Raw genomic sequence first — 23,976 nt, 5'->3', positions numbered from 1 at the left:
CAAAAGATGGGCACTGCAGACCATAAAGCACCAAGATACACTTCTGAAAGCAGCTCTCCTTTATATAAAATAGGAATAGAAAGAGAGTGAGGAGCAGATGCAGTGTAAGTGTAATGAACCTGGATTGCATCCCTGGATTGCAGTAAGGTGAGCCAGGGCTCACATGGAGATGGTGAATGTGGTGGCAATCTATGGCATCAATGGCAGGAGGCACCTTCATGCTCATAAGTCTGACCTGGAATGCTTACAGGGCACTTGTCAGCAAAAAAAGGTTAAGGATGTGGGAAGCTAGGAATAAAACTCCACGTCTCTTCATCAAAGAAAGTCACTCCAGACTACAGGATAGCCTGGAATGGAAGAAAATGCTGTCTAGCAAATGTAATTGGACTTCAGAGGAGCATCTCACCCAGTATCACACAGGAAACAGTCCCTTGTGCTGGAGAAGGTGGCACATGGGAGTCAAAGGGCAGGCAGTGTCCTGTAATGCAGAAGGGAGTATCCAGCAAGGGACAGCTTGCTAATAGGAGTTTCTAAAAGGTTAATCTCATGGTCAGTTTTATTTTTGGGATGTTTTAGGGACCAGAAAACAATCTGCAGAGTAGCATTTTAGTGTTTTTTGCAGAACACAGCACTGAAGTGCATTGCTTGTGAATGGGAAAATCACAGTATCAGAGCGGCAAGCTGCATGACCTTGAGCAGCACAGAATTGATTTGCAGTGAAATGGAACAGCCCAAAAATGAGCAAAGAGGTCACTCATGTAAAGATTAATAGCAAAAGTATTTGCTGGTAAATGGCATATCACTGGTTATTGAAGAGGGGAAAAGAAAATTTCTCAGTGTACTAGGCATGTGACCAATGAGGCTGTAGTTGCATCTCTTCTGGAATACTTTGTACAGTTCTGGTACAGAGAAACCACATTTTTCTTGGACTGAATTCAGGGACAATGGGGGAAAAGAGGGCATTTCTTACTAAGGGCCAAGACAGCTTGGCTTGCTTAGTGTAATAAAAGGGATGCTGAGAAGAGATATAACATCTCTTCAGAATTACTGCAGGAAGCAAACTTGGGAGGGGAAGAAAAGGATAAAGCTGGTACTTACATAAATGCAATAAAGATAAATTTAGCTTGGAAACAGCCAACCAGTCTGAGGGGTTTGAAAGAGACAGGCTGAGAGAGCCTTTCAAGTTTTCTGTCCTGGAGTTTAACTGCAGAATCAAAATTTGCCATTCAGATAAAAATGGCAAAGGAGGAATTGCAGAATATTTACAATGAATGTTAGTTGATTTGTGTTTTGTTTACAATTGCTTAACTGCAGTATACAGCAGATTAGTTATTAGCAAATCCCTGTACATGAATATATGAGGACAGGCCTCTGTGATAAATGGAAAAAAATAAAGGAAATGCACAATTTGCACAGCATGGTAATGAAGTCCTGCACACTTTCTTGTGGGTATGAGTACCAAACAGGATGCTCATAGGCATAATAGTGCCAGATGACATCTGATTTTTCAAAGGCATAACTATAATCTCATTTGAACAAGTATCTTTTAGACAGATCATTTAAAAGTCAGTGTCTTGGACATTCTTCCAGTATGCACCCAGCAATGCCTACTTCCAGAGCTAGGTGAAGAATGAAGAGAAGTACTGACAAAACATAACTTATTAAATGAATTCTTCTGCTTCAGTTTTACTTCAGCTTTTCATAAATAAATGTAACAAACTGCAGTTAACCTAAGTCATTTTTACAGCCTTGTACTTCTGAAATTTTAAGTATCTTATGTTTCCCATTCATTTATAGCTAGTAAATGTGTCAGAAAAAATCAAGAGGGATTTTATATGTTACCTTGCACTAGTATTAACTTGGTTGATAGGGTTGTAACTACTGATATGTAGTGGCAACTGGGCTTCAGAAACTCAATTTATGTCTTTTTTGAAGGGCAAGAATCACACTATTACATTTGAGATCAGACAGTTTGGTGGCTGTCTGACCTTTTGTTACTGACTTTAAAATACTGTTGTCATGGATGCCCTGCCTTTATGGGACTGCATCAAAAAGTAGAAAAGAGAATTCAATATGATAAAAGTTATTTGTTAATTTCTTAGCTGTTCCAGTAATAGCTGGGAATAGTGGTAAATTTGTTCATACTTCCAGTTTGGATATTGCTGCCTTCACTTACAGCTACCTGGATTGGTTAATGCTGGCACTGCCAAAAGAAAGAACTTGTTGACATTGGTAATTGGCTCTTTTAGCATAGTGTGGGTTATTATCTGGAGAGACAAGGTCAGTTCACATCTAACCTTCTTTAAAGTCACTGGTCTGCACTCAATGTTTCATGGCAAGGCATGATTCCCAGACTATGAACCATCATATTTGCTTGCTTTCTGAATTCAGAAACTTTTATTGTTATTAATGTCTGGTCATCAGAGCTGAACAGAGCAGCAGCAGTTTGACCATTACTGTAAGAAAAATGCAGCCTCTGCCTTCCTAGTAGCCTGCTGTAAGTATCTTTCAGCATCCTTAGGAGATGTTAATAACTATCATTCTGATACTAAACTAATACTCAGCAATGTGGCAAAATGAAAGTATGGTACAAGAAAAAGATACTTCAAAGTGTAAATCTAATATGCTTGTATTAATAGAAATTGGAGTGCCCTAAAATGCTACATGAGAAAATAAATTTAATCAGTCAAAGTGTACAAACTTGAATATGTATCACAGCATTTTTTTGAATGGAACTGATTTTTCTTTTACCTCTAACTTATATAACACCATTTCTGTTACACAGCATGTTCTGAGTTTGGTATTCATTTGTTTGAAATATGTGTTGCTTAATAGGAGAAATGTAATATCTGTAAATTTAATTGTTAGTGAAAATATAGGTACTATTGCTTGTGGCAGGGAAAAGAGGAAAGATTTACAGGTTATTATATTTTGTTGTTACTATATACAAATACAAGTTTATCTGCTTATCAGCTACCTGTCTTCACATAGCTCTGAATGCAATAGATACATGTTGATTGTTGTTCAACAATGGGTATCATTGAGTTTCTGTTTATTAATCTAAATGTTAGAATAATTTTGTCTCTTTTTTCTTTAAATTGCAATTTGCACTAATTTTTCCCTACAGACCTTCCATTATCCTTCATCCCTAATTTTTTCATTCCAGGGAGAGCTCACCATTTCTTTCTGTACTGAACTCCTTTGAATAAGCCCCACTTCACCCATTATTTGTTTCTGCAGGATCTTCTGTGCGTTTCAGTACATCTCTTAGTCCTGTTCTTCTACAAATTTCTAAAAACTGCTTTTCTTTTGGATTGTTTATAATTATGGCATCTAAATACCACAAATGGGGTGACCACAGGCAGAGCTCAACACTTCAGCTTCTCTGTCTTAATTTTTTCTTAGTTTACTTCATTCTTCCCCTTTCTCATGCTTATTTCCCCAAGAACATGTCTGCATTTTGACCCTTTCTCCATCCCTTCTTTTCTAAGTAGCAGGGCACAGTAGAGAAGGTGTCTCCTTTAGGAGCGGACCTTTCTGAGCCAGTGGGCTGAAATCATCAGTCAGGGGTGCTGCCTGGACTCTAGTTTTTAATCACAACTCCTTTGAGAACCTTTCCCACTCACTGAAGTGGAGAGAATTGCCTCAGCTTTCATGAGCAATATTTTGTAGTTGTTCTGTCAGATGAACAGTTTTTTTACCAAATAATCTAACTACCCCATAAACATGCAGATTAAGGAAAAGAATTGACAGAGAAGCTTATAGAAATGTGGGGTGCTTCTTTGCACTGGAGAGAGCTGTCAGTGTGCTGTGCCCATCCTGTGGTGGTTATTGCCCATCTCAGGCATCCTTCCTCACAGTAGTCATGCACCCAGATGACAAAAGACTAACCTACAGTGAAAAAGGTGAAGAATCATAGTGGCTCTTGCTTTTAATTTGAGGACCAGGCAGTAACTCAGCATAGCTGGGAGGACTCGCATATTTTGTTGCATGGGTGGTACAACAAAGTGAGCCATGACAACATGCTTCTCAAACTGGCGAGCTTCTCAGCCACATCCCAGGTGTTTTCCTGATGCCTCTCCGTTCCTATTGACCCTGCCAAGCTCCATGGCTTCAACACAGCAGAGCCTGTGCTGCTGCAGGTTGCAAATTATTTTCCTCAGGAACCAGTGCTATCTGGCTCTGCAGTCTCATATATCATTGATTGCTGTGATTTTGCATCATGATCTCCACTTGTGAAAGTCCTGGGTGAAACAGGGACTATTCCCTGTGACTCCTTGTCACTTAGTGGCCATCAGTGGTGGTAGATAGGCTATAAAGTACGCCTGCGAAGGAGAGAGTAGCTTTTCTTTGTCTAAAACAGAGCCAGGTACAATATATCAATGTCCATACATATTTAACTCTGAGGGCTGACTCAGAATTTGTCTTGCTGAGGTGTAATTTTGGAAGTTGATGTTTGGAAGTCATTTTTCTTCACTGTAGTGAATAGTGTAGCTGCTATCAGAAGGAGGTTGGTAGTTCTGTTGTTTTGCCTGTATTTTTGCTACTTGTAGAACAGTTAATTCAATGCTTTGCTGAGGTTTCTAGTGAAGTTTTTATGTTACCATGACACAAATACAAAAATAGAAACACTGTTGTCGAGGTGATGTAGCCAAATTATTACCACCCTGTTGTTCCTGATTTGGTAAAAAAATATATGACAATTTTGGTGGGTTTTTAAATGTTCAGACTGAAAGTTTGAATGTTGCTTTAAGTAATGAAGAAACAACAGCAAAACAAAGCAATCACAGTCAAATTCATATGAATGAGGTAGAATGAATTGAACAGATAGCACCAAAAATAGATTGTCCTTCAGCTTCTGCTAGGGGCAATGGTGAGAATGAGGAGAGGGTTTTGTAATGATGAGACCCACTCTGATATTATTATTTGAAATAGCTGCAAGCAGAAGCCATAGATAATAATAATCTCCAAACCCTAGAGGTTGAAAGCGCCAAGAAGCCAAGAATGACTGCAGCTGTCTTGAGTGGTGGTGGAACAAAGCCATAGAGTTGTGAATAGTTTATGCAGATTGAATATAATCAGAGTTGAAATGTGCAGTCATCAGGTTTGAGATCCAAGAAGCAGGTGGTAAACGTGTCTCTATCAGGATTTTGGAGGGGTTTCCTGGCATGAACCAACTCAAAGAATCACAGACTAAAGAAACAGTTTTGATATCCACATTTAGGTAAACCAAGTGGCCCATCCCTTTGAACATAAGACTACAGTCTTCTCAAAACATTCAGTGAAGCAAATTGTTTCTGTTTTAAAATAATGCTTTAGAACTCAATGCCACTTTTTTTTCCTGGAAGTGCTAAATGGAATCTAATGACAGAGAGAAAATTATTTTCGACTTCTGCAACTGGCAGACTTTACCAGAGGATTCATGAGATTTTCAAATACATTTTTATTTAATTTAAATTGTTGCTTGTCAAGAACTGGGCAACCAAATATATAGAGAATGTAGCCAAGAGAGGCATATTCAGAATGGTATATAATCTGATTATAGCTTGCAGATCTCTTGACTATTTTTAAGAAAAAAATCTGCAATTAATTTTTTCCAGTGTTTTTCTTCTGTATTCTTAGTAGAAAATGACTACATAATTATTAATGTTTTTATTGCTCTACAGCTTCAGTGGTCACTTATTGATGGGATTATAATAATAATTTCTATTAATCTTAAATATTGAAGAAGAAGAAACAGTAACAGTATTGAATAAAAAAAATCTTGTGACTTTTAAGATATTTAAATATTTTTCTATAGCAAATGAAAATCATTAAAAAACCAAGTATATTGATTCTGGATCTGAAAGCAGCTCTGTTCCTTTTTGACTAAAGGAACAGTCTATTGGTGAGTTAGCAAATTATGAGATCAATTTTCTGTGTTCCATTCCTAAGAAATAATTTAATATATGCTTACATATATATATGTGTGTGTGTCTGTAGTCAAATGCAGGATCAAGTCTAACAAGCATCAGCTGTGTGGTTTCCTTTCCATTTCCCCTTTCAGTTGCCAGCTTAAAAAAAAACTTATCAGACACTGAGTCAGTATGAAATTGTGAGCAAAGGCATTGATCCATCTTCCTTAAAACTTTTCATTATAAATTCTATTATTAGAAATTAAAATCTTGGTATCCTGTCACTTCAGTCCACTTGCCTTACCTGCATATTCATGCCGATCATTAGCTATTCACTGCATGTGTGTGTTTAATAACCATTCTGTAATGCTGCTTTTTTTTTTTTCCATTTTTCACAGTTTAGTTATTCCTATTGGAAATTAGTAAAGATGCCAAAAGATTAAAGGAATGGCTTCTTCATTATTTAAGTAGTGATTGCTCATCACTGGTCAGACAAGTAGATTGGGATTTAAGTGACCACGTGTCAATATGTACAGTTTTGACATCTGTATCTAAGATTAGCCTCCCAAGTTCCTTTTATAGAGATAATGGAGACAAAAATACATTTTCAGGGTGCACTGTCATCCCAAGTAAATCTTCTAAAACAGATCAGATGATTTGCACCCCAGAAATGCCAGGTTTAGTTGATTGTAAATGGAAACAAGACTAATTAGCTTAGATGTTGGCTTCATAGTTGTCCAAAGATAGATATGAATCCCACCCCTGTGCTCAGATTAATCATAAATGCCCAGGGATTCTGTGCAATGGAACTGTTAATGGGAATGTACTGTGGCTGGGTTTTTGATGTGACAAAACATAGTGCAGTGATGATTATGTACTGTTCAGCACAAGTACCAAAAGCAGTACAGCAGTACAGTTAGGACTACTTTTCAGATGGATTAGATTACCCTGCTTTTCACCTTGACTATGTAGTACCAGGAAATTAGCATGTTCACATTCTTTCCAACAGATCAGTTTGTCAACTGCATTGATACTCTGGTTGTAGACATACAGAGGTGTTGTTTAATATTTATGTTGGCAGATGAATGTAACGTCCTTGACCAGATTAGGTCCTGCTATGCAAAGCAGCATATATCAGATTGGTATTGTTATTACTGTTATTGTGGTTGATGATGATGATAATAATAATAATAATAACAATAACAATAATAATATTCACCCATTCTTGTCCAAGCAAGCTCACAAGGAGTTTATGAACATTGAAAAAGAAGGAACCTGAATGGAAGTAGTTTTATTGAGGATGACACATAGCAAGGGACTTCTGCATTAAAAAGGGTCAGAAAAAGTGACAGATGTTGAATGCTGAAACATTTTTTAGATTTTGTAGTTAATTTAGGATATTGCCTTAATGGTGATTTTTCCTGTGTGTTTCTCCCCTTAGGATGATTTTCAGCATGCAGCCTCAGAAACCAACTGGGAGTCAGTCACAAGCTCTGTCTCAGTAAGTAATTTCTCACTGTTTTGCCCATGGATGGATTGATAGGGTGGCTTGAATCCAACTCAATAAAATGGCATCTGTACAGAGAAACCATTTCACCTCATATTCACCTTTGAAAGAGGATTAATAAAGTTTTTATCTGACTGATACTGGATTCAAACAATATGCTTTTAGGGATAATATGCCCTTAGCTGCTGTAAACACATGAGGCAGCCATTGGGAAACATTTCTTGCTTTCAAACTCATCCTGCCAGTATGAAAATACCAGATACAAACCTAAAATTTTTAATCATTGAATGTCTTGACTTACATGGAAGACCATATGTAAAGCAGGCTGGAAAGAAAATGGATCTGGCATTTCATTGTCAATACTGAGAACTTTTTTAATGTTTCCAATAAAATATTATATCTGAAATTCTATATACATATACACTGTAATTGTATATCTATATACAGTTACTCCATATTCAGCAGTGAATTGCAACTTGGGAGAAAAATCAAGAAAGAAGAAAACCCAAGTAATCTAATAAAAGAAAAAAAATTTCTCTTAATTACATCTGATTTGTGTCATTGGCAAAAAAATCTGTCCTCTCTGCCATTTCCCAGTGCTGTTAACTCCTCTTAAAACACATGAGATGGGGGTAAATGCGTAAAGTAGACTTGAGACCAGTGTCTGAAGCACTCATGGAAGAGAGCTTAGTGATAGCACTTTTGTTACAGTAGTTGCCAGGAGTAGCTAGTGAAGGAGCAGTAAATAAAATATGGGTAAATTCTCTTATCAGGGTCCAATCAAGTCAGCAAGTAGAGAGAAAAGTCTGTGTTGCCGAAATTTGAAGATATTAAACCAATCTCACATGTGTTTACTCTTGAATTTGCAAATGTCACTTGCCCTTCATTATACAATTCACTGATTGCCTGGAACCAACTGTGCTGAAAGTCTTGAGGAGTGATGTTAGCAGGGATGAGATCTGCTGGATGTGCCAAGCACGAGATGCTAGAACAGTTTTACTAAAAGACACAAGTTCATTTTTCATTCTAATGTGGACATGGGGGGAAAAAATCAATGTGATGGAATATTTTGTTCAAAAATATGGTAGGCTGATGTTTGAGAAAGCCTAGGGCTCCCTCATCAGGTAAGTATGTAAATGAGACTAAGCCTATGGTAAACACCATGTTAGTTATCATCCTTAATATCAGAAAAAGCACAATATACCACACAATAACCCAGTATCCTTTTCATATTGAAATATGAAGTTCATCTTTTAGATTATTTTTTTTTCCTTAAAAATTGTTTTAATGTGTTGCAGCTAAGGAAGTTCAATACAAATATTACAGGTAGCAAGCTGATGCCCAAGGTCACATGGAAACCTACATCTAAACCAGAAGCTGAACCTTGGTTTCATTGGTTTTCCCATGTAATTTCCTATCTACTAAAATATACTTTCTCCAGCACATTCCACCCACAAGTCCTTTTTATCCTCAGAGAAAATAAGGCAGGGAGATTGAGCAATTTTTCACAAAGGCACTGAGGAAAATATCTGAGGACATCCAAGTTCTTCATGAGAGAAAAGATTCAGGGATGCAATTATGGTCTTGAGAGGCAGAAGGACAAACTCAGACCTGTGAGTCGTGGACCAGATGAAATACAATTCTGCTCATGCTCAGGTAGCATGGCAGGTCTGAGTTTCTTCTCTCAAACTCAAAATTAACCCAACGACTCATTTAAGGATATACACACATTACAACTCTCAGAATAAAAATTTTAGAGTGAGCAAATTCTTTCTTCCACATCTGAGGTCATATTACAGAGTTATATTTTGGTTTGGGTTTTTTTTGTGTGGGTTTTTCCTCAGAATGTTAAAAAAATGCTTCTACCCTTAACCCATCATGGCAAACCCAGGAAAAAAAAAAAAAAAAGGAAACAAAATCTAACTCCTTATAAAGTTAGTTTCCATTATATGTAAAGCAATTTTATGACCAACAGAAAACTATGATTCACATTGTTTTGCCTGTCAGGCTCACAATAGAGAAAGGAAAGTTAAAAGAATGAGTGAACAAAAATTAAGGGCAAGAGCACATACCAAAAAAAGATACCTTTGTGTTCCAGTAAATTAAAAATGTACTCAGTGCTTTTAAGAAATGCAAAGGAGGTACATAATGTGGAAAATCTTTGCTCCTCACTGCTTCTTACATTTCCTCTTGCTCCTTCTTTGGATATGATCTCAGAAGTCAGATTATGACAAGCACAAACTCTCTGAAAACCAGTGCCTCGTTCTTGGCAGGACAAAAGAGAGGCAGTTGGGTTGGCAGCTTTGAAGTTGCTTTTGGGCCTGTCACATGATGTTGCTGCCAGGAGGCTATCTAAGCTGTTGAAATAATTCCTCTTGATTTGGCTGTCACTGAGGAAAAGTTAAGCTTTCTTCTGTGTTTGAACGAGGCTGCACAAATCTCTTGAGTAGGAGCTTTTATTTGAAAAGAAAATGGGGAATCCCAGCTGCCTGTATGAGTTTGAAATGCCCTACATATTCACAGCTTGACCTCCCCTTCTGTAATGAAATGTACAGTTGAACATGTGGGAAAAAAACTTTCTGCACTGAGTAAACCTGTGGCCTGATTTTTATGCTCCTGTTTCTTTAACATCCTTGGACCATATTTCAGGGGCTGATCCTTCCCTACTGGACTGCCATGAGCTCCAGCAAGCTCTCCTCAGTAAGAAAGTGGCGTTAAGGTGCCTTTTCCTTTTGCAGCCCCAGCAGCTGTGTTAGCACACTGTGTGATGCTGGCAGCAGCACAGTCTCTCCTGCAACACTGCTTTAGATAACAATGCTGTGTTCACTTTGCTGGTGTGAGTTTTTCCACTGTGGGACTTCCACCTCTCTATTCCCAGCCATTTAGAAGCAGGATAGAGGCTTCAAGGTGTGCCTTCATTTTTAAGTGGTTGTGAATTTATACAGGCCTCTGCAATGTGTCTTGGCAGTGCACTAGGGAGGCATTGCAGTCACAGGTGGGCCCACTGAAACTTCTTGGGCTGTTGGTGGTGAGCTGTAAAGTGTAGCTATGCTTTCTTGACTGCACTATTGTTATGTTTGCTGTTTCTTCTCTTCCTCATTTGTAATAATTTGGACTGTCCATATTTCCAGCAAACATATGCAGGAAAACATCAAGAATTGTTAGTATTCTGATACAGTTTGCCATTAAAGACAAGTGTTTTATTTTAAAATACACACACACACACACACACACACATATATATACTTTAAAGCCATTGTAGGAAGAATTGAAGGACATAATCCTGCGAAGAAGTGAGTGAATTTACTCAAATGAGTTAACCCTCCCATTATGACCCAACTGAATGAAGTTAATCACAAAGGTTAATAGTTTAACATATGTGTTTACTTGGGAGTTGAGACACAACAAATATTTTGGGAAGCCATTCATTTTACCTGGCATATTTCTGCAGGATTACTTCAGAGCTGGGTTTTCATGAAAGAATTTCAGTTTCATGGGGTTTCTCCCCAATGTTTAACTTACAAGACCAAACATTTTGTGTGCTAAAATATGCCTGGTTTTAGACAAAACTGATTGTGATCCTTCAGAAAGTAAGAGATCTGTATTAATAGTTTTTCTTGTACATATTCTGCATACTATTCAGCCTTGTGCTTGGATAAGGGAAAAAGTGATACCAGGATAGTGAATATTGTGATTCTAAATTAAGAATTTTAAAAATGTTTCAAGTCATCTCCAATAAAACTGAAAATACTGCAAGCATTCTGTCAAAGTCAAATTGCGCCTGAAGTTCAGTGGGAACACTCAGAGAACAGTACTTGGTCCGTACTGATGGAAAATAATTATTCCATTCAGTGTTATAATTGTGAGGATACTACTGTGTTAGTCATCCAAATATTCATTGTTACATTGCTGAGACTGTAGAATTATAGAATGTCTAGAGTTGGAAGGTTCCTTAGAGATCACCTAGTTTCAATCCTTGCAGTGGGCAGGAATGCCTTTCATTGGACCAGGCTGTTCACAGCCCTCTCCAACCTGACTGTGAACACTGTCAGGGATGAGGCATTCACAGACTCTTTCAGCAACCTGTTCCAGTGTCTCACCACCCTCAGAGTAAAGAATTTCTTCCTCAAATCTAATCCCGATCTTCCCTCTTTCATTTTAGAGCAGTTCTACTTTGTCTTATCGCTACCTGCTCTTGTAAAAAGTTTCTCTTCATCTTTCTTGTAGGCTCCCTTCAGGAATTGCAAGGCCACAGTTAGGTCACCCTAATGCCTTTTCTTCTCTAGGCTGAACAATTCCCATTCTTACAGTCTTTCCTCCATCCTGTTAATCATCTTTGTGTCCCTCCTCTGTACTCACTCCAACAGGTCCCTGTCCTCCCTGTGCTGGGACCCCAGGGCTGATGCAGCCCTGCAGGTGGGGCTGAGCAGAGCAGAGGGGCAGAATCCCCTCCCTGGCCCTGCTGCCCTCGCTGCTTTGGATGCAACTCAGGACACCACTGGCTTTCTTGGCTGCAAGCATATTGCCAGGTCATGTCCAACCTCTCACCCACCAACATCTCCAAGATCCAAATACCATGTTTTTTCTGTTTGTTTATTAAGTTGTATTTTTTGGTAAAATGTCAGTTCAATGTTAATTCATCATTGTTTTGTAATACATTTAATTTTGGGTAATAAAGGGCCATTTTTCCAAGTCTCTAACCATGCCAAATTTTTTGTCCAAACTGACCGGAGAAAGATAGTATAGTGGACTTCTTCCATTTTTCTTTCTCTGCTGTGGTTTCTGATCTGCCTCATGTGAAATAAGCATCAGATCTGGCATCTCCATTTCTGTGGCCGTGGCCATCACAGTGCTTTCAAAAGACATTTTCATTACATCTTTTTATATGTGCAAACCATCATTCCCTTTGAGGAGTGCGTATAAATACTGACAGTCCACCAGTGGCTGTGCTTTTGCTCCCTGCATCTCCTCTGGGATTTGCTTGGGAATTTCTTGGTATCTCTTTTTATAAAAAGAAAACACAGGTATAAGTCCAAAGACTTGAAAAGATGGCCCGAAGTAACTGTTTCACTCAATAATGAAACAAGCTTGTCAATAACTGTTTTCAGTTGTTTAAAGTGGTGCTGTTATTTATTCCAAGTACACTGAGATGTATGTCACTCTTAGGGGGTATCCTATCCCTCTCCATCAGTGACTGACCCTACGCTCACGGCAGAAGCACTGGATCAGACCATTGCTGCCTTTGACACAGTGGAGGATCTGCTCAAACACTTTAACCCCGACTCCTGGCAAGAAGATCTTGAGAATCTGTACACAGACAGTGGGCACCATTATCGAGGCAGGAGCTACCATGACAGGAAGTCCAAAGGTAGGAAAAGACTTTGGGACATACTTACGCATACTTTGTGAAAAGGAAGGATGTTCCTTCACTCCTCATAGGGAAGTCCATCAGTCAGATGTTACATTCTGGTGCTCAAGTTCCTTTTGGATTCCTTTTGGCAAGGTACCACCCATTAAAACCAGGGACATGTCATTCAATCCTTAATCAATTTCCAGGTAGGATCTCACTGAGAAATCAGACTGAAAACTGCCCCTTTTATGATAAATTCACAAATAAAAACACAAGTCCACATGGAAAGACAGGTGTTTCTCAGCTTTACTCTCTTCATCATTGCTTTGTGTATAAAGCATGGGGCTCCTAATTACCTGTGTTATCATCCTTCTTTAAATACCCTGCTTAGGGACTGTTCTCTGTTGAGTGAGGAATAATCACTTTTATCGCATTGTGCTTAGGGAAGCATCTGGCGCAGACACCTGTATGTGCAGCTGTTTTTTTGGGATGTGAACATTTCACTGTTTTTCATTATGTTGGCAGGGAACATTATTATGGTTTAACATCTTTGTCTATGATTGAGCAAAGCACAGATTTCTGGGTTATGTTTCTTGTTTCCTTCTGTTAGTTCAAATCATGTACCAAATGGTAAAGCAAAGGGGTGTTTAGCTGGCAGTACAAAGCAATCATGATAAAGAAACACTATTGAGAAGTCACAGTTGTATTCTGGGGTAACCGTGCACTGAAGGGCCTGATGAAATTGCCCTTCACGTGCAGTGTAGGTGTAGGAGGTCTGTTAGGAGTCCTCAGGATGACAATCACTGTAGTTTTCAGAGCAGATCTGGAGTGAAGAATTTTATTTGACTTCCCACGTTGCCATCTATTTTCAAGTTGAGCAATCACATGCATTCTTATTTGTAACTTTAAAATTATAATTCCCAAATCACAATTCCAATTCTGTGAAGTCTGCCATTTATTTACATCTCATATTTCATCCCCTCATGCCTTAAGCATGTTCCAATGAGTGAGAGAGAATTGTAGTTCCATGTTTGTAACTTATTATCAGATTATGAGGCTTTGCTCTTAAAAGGGATATGTAGACTGCATATGTATTAGGAAAAACTGTGTCAAGAAGTGTTCTCAGGCCCTGAAATACAATCACCATGTTGCTGAATTGTCAGCCTGGTCATGACTGGGCATGAACGAGGATCTGGCAGAGGCCACCTGCCATGCATGTGCCCACCTTGACTTAGAGAGCAAGGGGTGAATGGTAGTAATGTGGGCTGTCCTGTGGCTGTTGTTCTTGGAGTAGGAGAATAACCTCAGGCACATGCAATGCATTAGTACACACAGTACTGGTATACAAATTCCAAGACAAGCTGGCTTTCTTTGTTTCTGGACTCAGCACTTCAAAGGAATCGGTGATAAAGCCCTGAGCACCCATTCAACAAAAAGCAAACCCTTTTACTTAGCTCCCTTTTGGCCCATCAAAAATTTCAGGCAACCACCATAGCCATTGTTGGGGAAAAACTTCACATAACTGTCACTGCATGACTTTCAAGAGTGTTTTGATCTCTCTGTGGGTGTATGGAACATGATCTGTGTGTCCCTTATTCATTCAGGCTGGATTTGGCACCAGTAGGTATGTATAAAAAAGAAATTAAGGATCTATTCTGTTTTTAATAGAAGCTGATTAAAATCCTGTATCCTGTACTGGTTCTGTTCTCCAGATATCATTTCATTCTCAGATCCTGTTTGGGCCAGTATCCCATATATTTAAATGACCACATAAATATAAAATAGCATTTGATGCTTTATTATCCTAATAACTATGCAGGCTGCAGGTATCAAACTCAGAAAATTCAGATGCATAACATTTTTCCAGTTACAGTTTTAATACTTGATTTATTTTAATAGGATTTTTTGGTGGTGGTGGTTTAGTTACAAGAAAAAGAAAAAAGGTCTTATAACAGTTTTCCTTTTGTTTTCAAACTAAAGGGCAAATTTCCTGCCTGTAAGCAGCTCTCTGGGCTAAAGTACCTCACCAGATTGAAATCCTTTAAAAATTTCAGTTAAGAATTTTTATTTAGTCATAAACTTCTGACAAGATTAAAGGCTTGTTCTTGGAGGAAGTGAGCAGTAAGGAATAGCTTTAACAAATCCTTAAATTACAAATGCTTCGCAGCTTTTAAACACAGTGTGGATCTCTGAGGAATGTTTATAGGCACTGGGGTAACCTTGCAGCAAAGAGAGCAGTAGATTATATCATAATTTATTTCAGATACTATCTGTTTCAGCTTACAGCTTGGGTTTTATTTTTTTATCCTAAGTTAGAACTGTCCTGAGGCAGGTAAGAACAATTTGATGTAATCTCTGCCTATCTTTCACAGCATTTTCAGATCACATCATATAAATGGTATAAATTAATCACTAATAATTTCACTCCTATCCAATCTTCTGCCTATACCAAACTCTGGCACAAAACTGAGTTAAGAGAGGCAGTGTAGCTGGATACTAATTCTGATAACAGGGATAGGTGATAAATTATATTTAAATGGTATGCTTTTTTAATTTGGCAATTGATAATCTATAAATATCAAGGTCAAGCAAATAAGAAGTCAGCTGTAACTGAAACTGACAAAATCAGAGAATAGATGTGGGAAGACATCTCAAGAACTTAAACACCCCTCCTCAAGACAGAGTCATCAATAGAAGGCTGCTCAATGACCATGTCAAGTCAGGTTTTTTAATATCTCCAAGCATGGAAGCTGCTCAGTTTCTCTGGAACCACTCTGAACAAAAACAAACAAACAAACAAACAAAACCCCTAAATCTAGTTGTCAGCATTTAAATAGGTTTTCCTATGTAAAAAATTGAATACAGAACCTTTTGTTCCTTAAAAGTAGTCTCCTGCTCTGTTTTTGCTTCCTCCCATCATTGCTGCATTGATGCAAACTGTATGAGGCTCAGCAAGGCCAAATTCTGCATCCTACCCTTGGGTCACTGCAACCCCAGGCAGGGCTACAGGCTGGGGGCAGTGGCTGGAAAGCTGCCTGGAGGAAAAGGACCTGGCTGTACTGGTCAAGAGAGCTGAACGTGCCCCAGGGTGTGCCCAGGTGTCCAAGGAGGCTGATGGCACCCTGGCCTGATCAGCACTGCTGTGCCAGCAGGAGCAGGGCAGTGACCATCCCCCTGCACTCAGCACTGCTGAGGCCACACCTCCAACCCTGGGCTCAGTTCTGGGCCCCTCACTGCAAGAAAGACATTGAGGGGCTGGAGCGTGTCCAGAGAGGGGCAGCGGGGCTGGGGAAGGGGCTGGAGCACAAGGGCTGTGAGGAGCAGCTGAGGGAGCTGGGGGGGTCAGCCTGGAGAACAGGAGGCTCGGGGGGACCTCACTGCTCTCTGCAGCTGCCTGACAGGAGGGTGCAGCCGAATTGGAATTGGTCTTCTCTCCCAGGCTACAAGTGACAGAACAAGAGGAAATGTCCTGAAGTTGCAGCAGTGGAGGTTTAGATTGAATATTAGGGAAATGAGTTGCACAGAAACGGTTGTCAGGTTGTCAGGCTTTGGAAAAGACTGCCCAGGGAAAGTAGTGGAGTCGCCATCCCAGGAAATATTCAAAAGGTGTGTGGATGTGGCATGTGGGAATATGGTTTAGAGATGATTATGGCAGTGCTTGATTTATGGTTGTATTTTTGATGTTTGAAGGTCTTTTCCAGGCCAAAAGATTCTGTTATTTTTTTGCATTTGTACACATTAATATATGCATATGCAGATCAGTCCCTTCTTGGATATCTCTTGCAAGTACCTGGAAGTTGAAGAGTGTGTGGATTAAATCCATATTTATGGTAATTCCATTCAGTCTACAAGATCTGATCTCACACCTCTACAATACTGTTGCAATTTTATTGAGATAAGTGCATTTTTTTCTACTGAAATCGAAATTGCATTTCTATTGAAATTTCTATTGCATTTCTCACTATTGAAGTGAGATATTGGTATGAAATGTGTCTCACTAATAACCACATGAAGTTTGAAATTTAATTCTGTATATGTTCTGCAAGGTTTGCTGTTAACCACTCCACTGAAAGCTGACTATAAAATCACAGTGCAATCCAGACTGGCAGAACAGAACAGAAAATAATGGAGAAGATACATTCAGATTTTCACAATTCTGAAATAAAAGGCCTTGTATAAGCTATAAACTACGGTGTACACCTACATGAAAATATAATAGTTATTTCAAATAACCTCTTCAGTTGTAAATATAAAGGTTTGCTACCAATTTCTGCATTTTAGAAACTCTGAAAGTATGAATGTTCACTTTTATGTTCATTCTAGTCTCTTAGAAAAAAAGCAGGTCATACCAAAGTATATACTTTAAAATAATTCCTTTTACATTACTGTAATATATGGCTTACCTCAGTGTCATAGTAATTTGATTATTACAAATATTAAGCATCTCCAGAAAGATATCACTACCTTTTGGGTTATTTCATACTGTTCATGGCAATAACACAGGTAAAGAAGTAAACATCCATGCTTCACAGTTATGTTGAACTTCTTCACAAACAGGTTTCTGTTCTTCTGAGATTCATGAGGAGAGTTCAAACATGTTTCAAAGAAGCATCTTCATCCTAGTTTAAATTTCGGGAAGCATGAATTTATCTAGTTAACAGTATTAGAAGAGATTCTAAGAGATACTATTGCAAGCAGTTCAATCCATCAATTAAACATTATTTAACTTTTCCCACATACTTGTTTGCATTTATGTTTTACTATTATCTCTGATTTTTTACCTCCCATTGAATAAGGATTTTTCATTAAAAAAAACCTCCACCTGTGAAATGGTTTCTGTACAAATGAAGAAAGAAGGGTAAACAAACAAGGTCACTGTTTCTCATCATAGAAGTAAATCCAAATGACATGGGGCTGGTACCCAAAGAAAGGGGTTGCCTTTAGAAAGGAATGGAGTGTTTTGGTTTTTTTTCCCATCAATAAACCTTGGAAGCAGGAGCACGTGTAGATAGATACATTCTGGTAATTAGCAAGACTACTCCTTCCTGTAAACTTGTTTTGTTTTTTAGAAATAATACACAAGAAGCCTTTGGCTATCAGAGGAAATTAATCAGGTGGGACAGTCTTGCAATAGCATGTGTCTCTAGTGACAGCTTTACAAGTTAAATAAACAAACGCTGGCATGGCCACACTGCTCTCTGGAAGGAGAGTAGTGAGGTCAGACCATAGGTCTTCACAGAATATTTCTGCTGTTCATTGCCAAATCAATTCCCAAGACCAGGCAAGTTTCACCATGTTCTTAACAACAGTTTTTAATTGTTGTTACTTAAAATGGTCTAGCAAGAAGTTAAAATTTTAATGTTATTCTCAGAGTCTTGCAAGCAGTGGCCAATAAATTACTGCAAACGTCCGTGCACTCTTCTTTGAAAGATTCTGGGATGGCTGCCAGCAAGTTTCAGTGCACCAGACAGGGAGTGCAGGCATCACAAATGCTGAATTCTCCTTCTCATGGCAAATTTGAATATTCCAAGTACATGGAATACTTTCTTAAATAGTTGATAATTTTAAGTATTCCCTGTGCTTAAAAACCAGAATATTTCTCCCATCCTTCTTCAGTTAGGAGCCAAGTTCTCTGTTGCATGTAAACTGCAAACATTCCTTCATTTCACAATCTAATTCAGATCTCCATTCCTACCTTCCCTCTCTGTAACAAATGAGATTTTCCCTCACATGTTACATGATGTAATTGTTGGTCCCTGCAGTGAAAGATTTTCCTATTAAACCCTTTTTTAAAATGCTAGTGAAACTTATAGCATGTTATTTATCACTGGAATAAGCTGCTCTTTTCCATGGATTTCAATGAAGCTGTGTCCAATAGTTTGGCCTGCTTTTGCTACTTGACCTGTACCACAGCTGGTAATTGGTTTGCCAGTCCATAATAGGACTATATATTTTGTCCTTTGTTCCATGAAAACAGCTATAATCCTACTGAAATCTTGATCTTTTTGTTCCTCTAAAATAATAGCTGCTGTATTGAGGATGTTTGTCTTGGTGCTGTGATTCTACAATAAATGCAAATTGCAAGATCTTCTTAGCTTCCATGAGGAGGATTTAGATAGCTCCCAAGTTTCCAGGTATATTTAACAAATTGCTTATTGTGATATCATTAAGCATGTGCAGTGGAACAGTCAAAACTATCAGCCATATGTGTTGAAGTCTAAAAGCCACAGGGTTTGGTCAAAATTTGGTATGGAGAAGAATTATTTTGTCAGTTTCAGAGCATTTAAATGATTTAACCAGCAGAAGATGAGACTGGGAAATTATATTTCATTTGTTACTTCCATATAATTGTGAGGATATACCTTTGTTGGTTCTTTGTTACATTGTTGAGATCACAGAATCACAGAATGGTTTGGATTGGAAGGGACCTTAGAGATCATCCAGTTCCAATGCCCTTGCTATGGACAGAGACTCCTTGCACCAGACCAGGCTGCTCAAAATCCATCGAGCCTAGAACACTTCCAGGGACAAGGCATCCACAACCTCTCTAGATAACCCTTTCCAGTGTCTCATCAGTCTCACCGTAAAGAATTTCTTCCTAATATCTAATCTAAACCTACCTTTTTTTAGTATGAAGTAATATCCCCTTGTCCTATTACTACTTGCCCTTGTAAAAAGTGCCTCTCCAGCTTATTTGTGAATTTTCCAAATCCAGTTCAGCCACACCATAGCTTCAGTCAGATACATCACTGTTCTGAATGTCTTTGATAGCTTTTACAATGCCTCTAGTTTACCTGAAGATCTTTAGCAGTATTGACCCCAGCCTTACCCTGTGGGGAACACAAATATTAACCAGCTACCAGTTGTACTTGGAATTGCTAACCATTTTCATCAGGTCTCTCAGATATTCCAGTTATGTCCTGAATTTGTAGTCCACCTATTCCATTAGATCTCAGAATTCTGGCTGTGAGTATGCTATGGGTCACTTTAAAAAATCAGTGGATGGTTCTGCTGCTTTCACCACATCCAGCAAGACAGATGTCTCATTGTAGCCTGCTCTGAGGTTGCTCTTGTTCAATTTACTTTGGAAGTTCCCAGTCACCCCCTTGTCTGTCATGTGTCGCTATAGGACACGAGAAAGCACAACACGAGCCATTGCGATGGCAAGGTAAAAAAGAAGAAAGTTTATTTTTCTGACTCCAACTTTTATACTTTTCCAAAGGTGACAGTGGATTGGAGAGTGAATGGGCCACCTCTCCAAAGACATTGGACAAATGACCAGTACATCAACTTCCTCCACCCCCACGAAGGAATGCAAAACAATATGTTGTTTATAGAAAATGTGTGGGAAAGTTTTCTAACAGAATGTAAACTCAGAAGGCTTTAGAAAATCTTAAGAATCAGGGCGACAGTCCATGTACCTGGGCATTGCTTTCAAGAAGGATTTGTCCCTTAATTTTATCATGGGCTGACAAGTCTAAAGCTGCCTGAATCCTCCTTGCCTTGCTTGTAGATGGTTTTGATATGCAGTATAGGAAAACCATGGCAAGGTGGCTGCCATCTATTACACTTCAGCTCTGCTGTGTGACTGATGCATGAAAGAAGTGTAGACTGTTCAGATATGATGATGCTAAGACCATGTGTGAATTTGAAGCAGATAAAGTGTTAAAAGCAACCCTAACAGACCGCCAGTCTTTTTAAATTAATCAGTGACCAGCAGCAGAGGTTTTCTCTTCAGTCTTTAAGGCCTCCCTTTTTCAGAATAAAAGATGGCATTAGCTGCAGTCTCTGATTTCAGTGCCTACCTCTGATTAAGATCACAGAATCACAGAATATTTTGATGAATGCTTCGAAGTAAACACATGCCATAAAGCTAAGTGAAATGAGGATGGTTTTAATCAGAGGATTTAAGGGAAGGAAGGGGTAAACATTGGGCCCCAAGTATCCAGTTTAATGCTCCAGTGCATCTCTTTCATGTTTGCCTTACTTTTTAGCTGTCACTGATGCAAACATTCTGCAATAATACTTGGGAATTATTTGCATCCAGTCTGAAGAACGTTTTAGTTCTAGTTTTAAATTAAGGACTCCAGTGGTTTTAGTCCTTGATAAGTAAAGCAGCTGGATTTCACACCAATCACACCAAGGCTCGGTTGCATTTTAGTCACAGCAGTGAAGTGATGCATGAAACTGACTGTACTGTAAAATCTCATTCTTATATGGATGAGGAAATGGACTAGCTCCAGACAGTAAAACAATTCAAAGACAGGAAAAAATGCATATTGAAGCTTTCAGCAGAGAGAGTTGTTAAGAATAAAATGTGCTCTTTTGCTGGGGAGCAATAAACTGTGATCTAGAGTTTAGGATTAAATTAGGTAATGGGAACTGTACTTATGTGTCGGTGTAGTGCTACTAGAGTACAGGATACATTATTCACAGGTACTCTGCATGCTTGCCTAATTTCCACCAAGCACTGCAGTTCTGTAGGCCAGAGTAAAAAGGAGTATAGGTGTTTACCTTCAGATTAATTTTAATGGAGGGTTGTGTATCTCTTAAATTGTTTATTTAGGCTTTTCTTCTCTGTGCTTGAGGTTACTTATTTTCATGTTTTCAGCATCACTAAAACAAGACCTTTCTGCTTATCTGAATATCTCATAGATATTCCCCTGGATTGCTGCAGTGTCAGTGTGGATGATCCAGGCTTTCCCATTTGTGATGAAGGCAGAAAATTTTCAGCCTTCTTCTTCCTTTAGTAGATTTTTCCTTCACATCAGTTGGCTGAAGTGAATAGTAGCCCGCTAGTGCTTTGCTTCGCCAGTTAGCAAAGCTGATGGCAAAGGTCCTGATGAGAGTGTTTAGAGGTGTGAGAAACACCTCCTTGTGGAAAGAATTAGCCTGAAAGCCTGCAGTGAGAAGAGGTGGCTTTGAAGAATGACGGTGGAGAAGAAAATACCATCTGTTAAAACAAAGAAATCAATATGCCCTGGACTTGCTAGTCCTGGCTAAGGACACTCACAGTGTATTTTTCTCTCAGTGCATGAGTATACCACCAGTCCTATTGATTTTGTGCTTATAGCAGGAGGATGATCTATACCTCTTCTGGAGAGATGTTAGCTCTCTAGAGAGAACCACTGAGATTTCGTGGGGGAATGTATCATAATTGCTATAAAATAGCAATTTATCTGCTAAATTCCCATTGACTGAGATAACACCTTGTCAGGAAAGTGAATCTGCTACGATTTTCTATAATAGCACTTCCGATATTTATGTACCCTTGCCTCTTGCATATCAGCCTTGTGAATAACTCCAGGTTAGAATGTAAAGGTGCATGATGTTTACAAATCAACAGGTTTTTCCACAATTAACTTAGTGATGTTGATAGAGCCTGAGTCACAGAAAGTATGAAGTGTCTTTGTTGTAAATTTTCACATATTTGTATTAAAGCACAAGTGTTCTCAGAACCAGAGGTCATGTTGACCTGTTAAACATGCCCTGAAAATCTGTTATGTTCACAACCTGTTACCTCACTTCTCATTTGAGCCATCTCTCTTTTCCTTTGATACCTCTGTTAGCAAATACTGTTTGGAGTCGAACTCAACACAAGTTCACATGCCTCCCACTCCTGAATGAATCACTAAGCTTTGAATACTTAGTTGGTGGACAGAAATCTAAGGAAAGAAGAAGACAGAAAAGGAAGGAAAAAGAAATCTATTTCTATTGAAATAGAACTCATTACTGTGTCACAATTGTGGGAAATATATTTATAAAAGTGTCTTTTGGTTTTGTTTTAGCTTTACAAGCTAAAGCTATAAACAGCATTTAAATCCACATTTGATAGTCTATAAGTTATTTTTACGGCTGGCTTTACCACTTGTTTATATGACATATCTCACATACTAGGCATTTAAACATCAACCACTACTGGCATTGAATGGGTCTATTAATTTTAATTATATTTTTTGTATGCCTAGTATAGTAACATTTACTATATGAAATTAATACTGCTTAGATTGGTTTCTCCATCTAAAAGTGAATTATCTAAATTCTATTCATAAGACAGGCAACTTAAGAAACAAAGTCAGGCAGGCTGTCCTAAATACTCTTGCCATAGAAGGGATGAATCACTCCCCAGAATATTTCTCTACTGACCACAGGAAGGGCCTTGTTTTTCCTCATAATAAAAAAATAGATCTTAGCATCTAAGTAAGCCAGGTATAAACAGAGGAGCGAAGAGAGTGGCAGAGCTGGAATCTCTTGCCCAAGGATCCAACGATGACTGACAAAGCAAATAAAATTATCATTCTTCAGCTTTCAGGACAGTATTTTACTGCAAACCTTCCTTTCACCTACATAGTCAGTGTGATCTGTGCTGTGGCACTCAGTAGGAGAAGGATGACAGCCTGGATGGCCACCTGTAATGATTTAAATTTGGTGGGTTTATGTTTATCTGTTCAGAAATCACTCCTATAGTTCACATATTTTTCAACCAGCACCCCATCACTCTGTGTTATTGACTGCCTGGGGAGCAGTATAAACCAGAGGAATGTCCCACACTAACCTCACTAATGAAACTTCTTTTGCACTGCAGTTGACCTGGACAGGTTGAATGATGATGTGAAGCGTTACAGCTGCACTCCGAGGAACTACTCTGTCAATTTAAGGGAGGAGCTGAAGCTGACAAATGTCGTTTTCTTCCCCCGCTGCCTCCTTGTCCAGCGCTGTGGCGGAAATTGTGGCTGTGGGACGCCAAACTGGAAATCCTGCACCTGCGTGTCAGGGAAAACAGTGAAAAAGTATCATGAGGTATTTTCATTCTTCCTTTATTACTTATTTTTGGGTATTTATTGCTTCCATGGATTCTGAAGTCTTTTTTCAGAGCTGTGTGTGCTGCATGTTAATAGACTATATATGTGAAAGGGGTGTTGGCAATATTTATGTGTAAGTTAATTTAGAAGAAGTTGGAGAGAACTTTTGCCACCTCTGAGTGGATGCCACCACAGCATCCTAGTGAACTTTGTTTCAAGAATGAGCCTTATGTTGGACTGATTTTTCCCAGTCAAGGACTAATACAAAGTAAATGTATACACCACTGGAAATACTCTTTTTAGTAACGCCGGTACTTGGGTTCCTTCAGATATTTGACTTCATTTCCTCTTGATTTAAACTTACACTCACACTTGGAAATTCCAATTATGTCACTTGTGAATTCTCTTGCCTTCCAGATTTCT

At 38.7% G+C, this 23,976-nt stretch overlaps 1 protein-coding gene across 5 annotated transcripts in view; it reads left to right on the top strand.

The window, feature by feature from the left end:
- Positions 1–23,976, top strand: part of PDGFD (platelet derived growth factor D) — a 136,659-nt gene that overhangs the window by 99,072 nt on the left and 13,611 nt on the right. For all 5 annotated transcript variants that reach the window (XM_021529339.4, XM_021529341.4, XM_085575779.1 and 2 more), the window contains 3 exons: positions 7,336–7,395; positions 12,568–12,769; positions 23,337–23,551. In XM_021529339.4, coding sequence (XP_021385014.1) covers positions 7,336–7,395; positions 12,568–12,769; positions 23,337–23,551 — 477 coding nt within the window. The remainder of the gene's footprint in view (positions 1–7,335; positions 7,396–12,567; positions 12,770–23,336; positions 23,552–23,976) is intronic.

The sequence above is a fragment of the Lonchura striata genome, chromosome 1 (genome assembly GCF_050655825.1).
Source record: "Lonchura striata isolate lonStrDom1 chromosome 1, ASM5065582v1, whole genome shotgun sequence".
NCBI classification, from domain to species: domain Eukaryota; kingdom Metazoa; phylum Chordata; class Aves; order Passeriformes; family Estrildidae; genus Lonchura; species Lonchura striata.
Note: the sequence above shows the minus strand (reverse complement) of the source record. Positions and strands in the feature narration are given on the sequence as shown.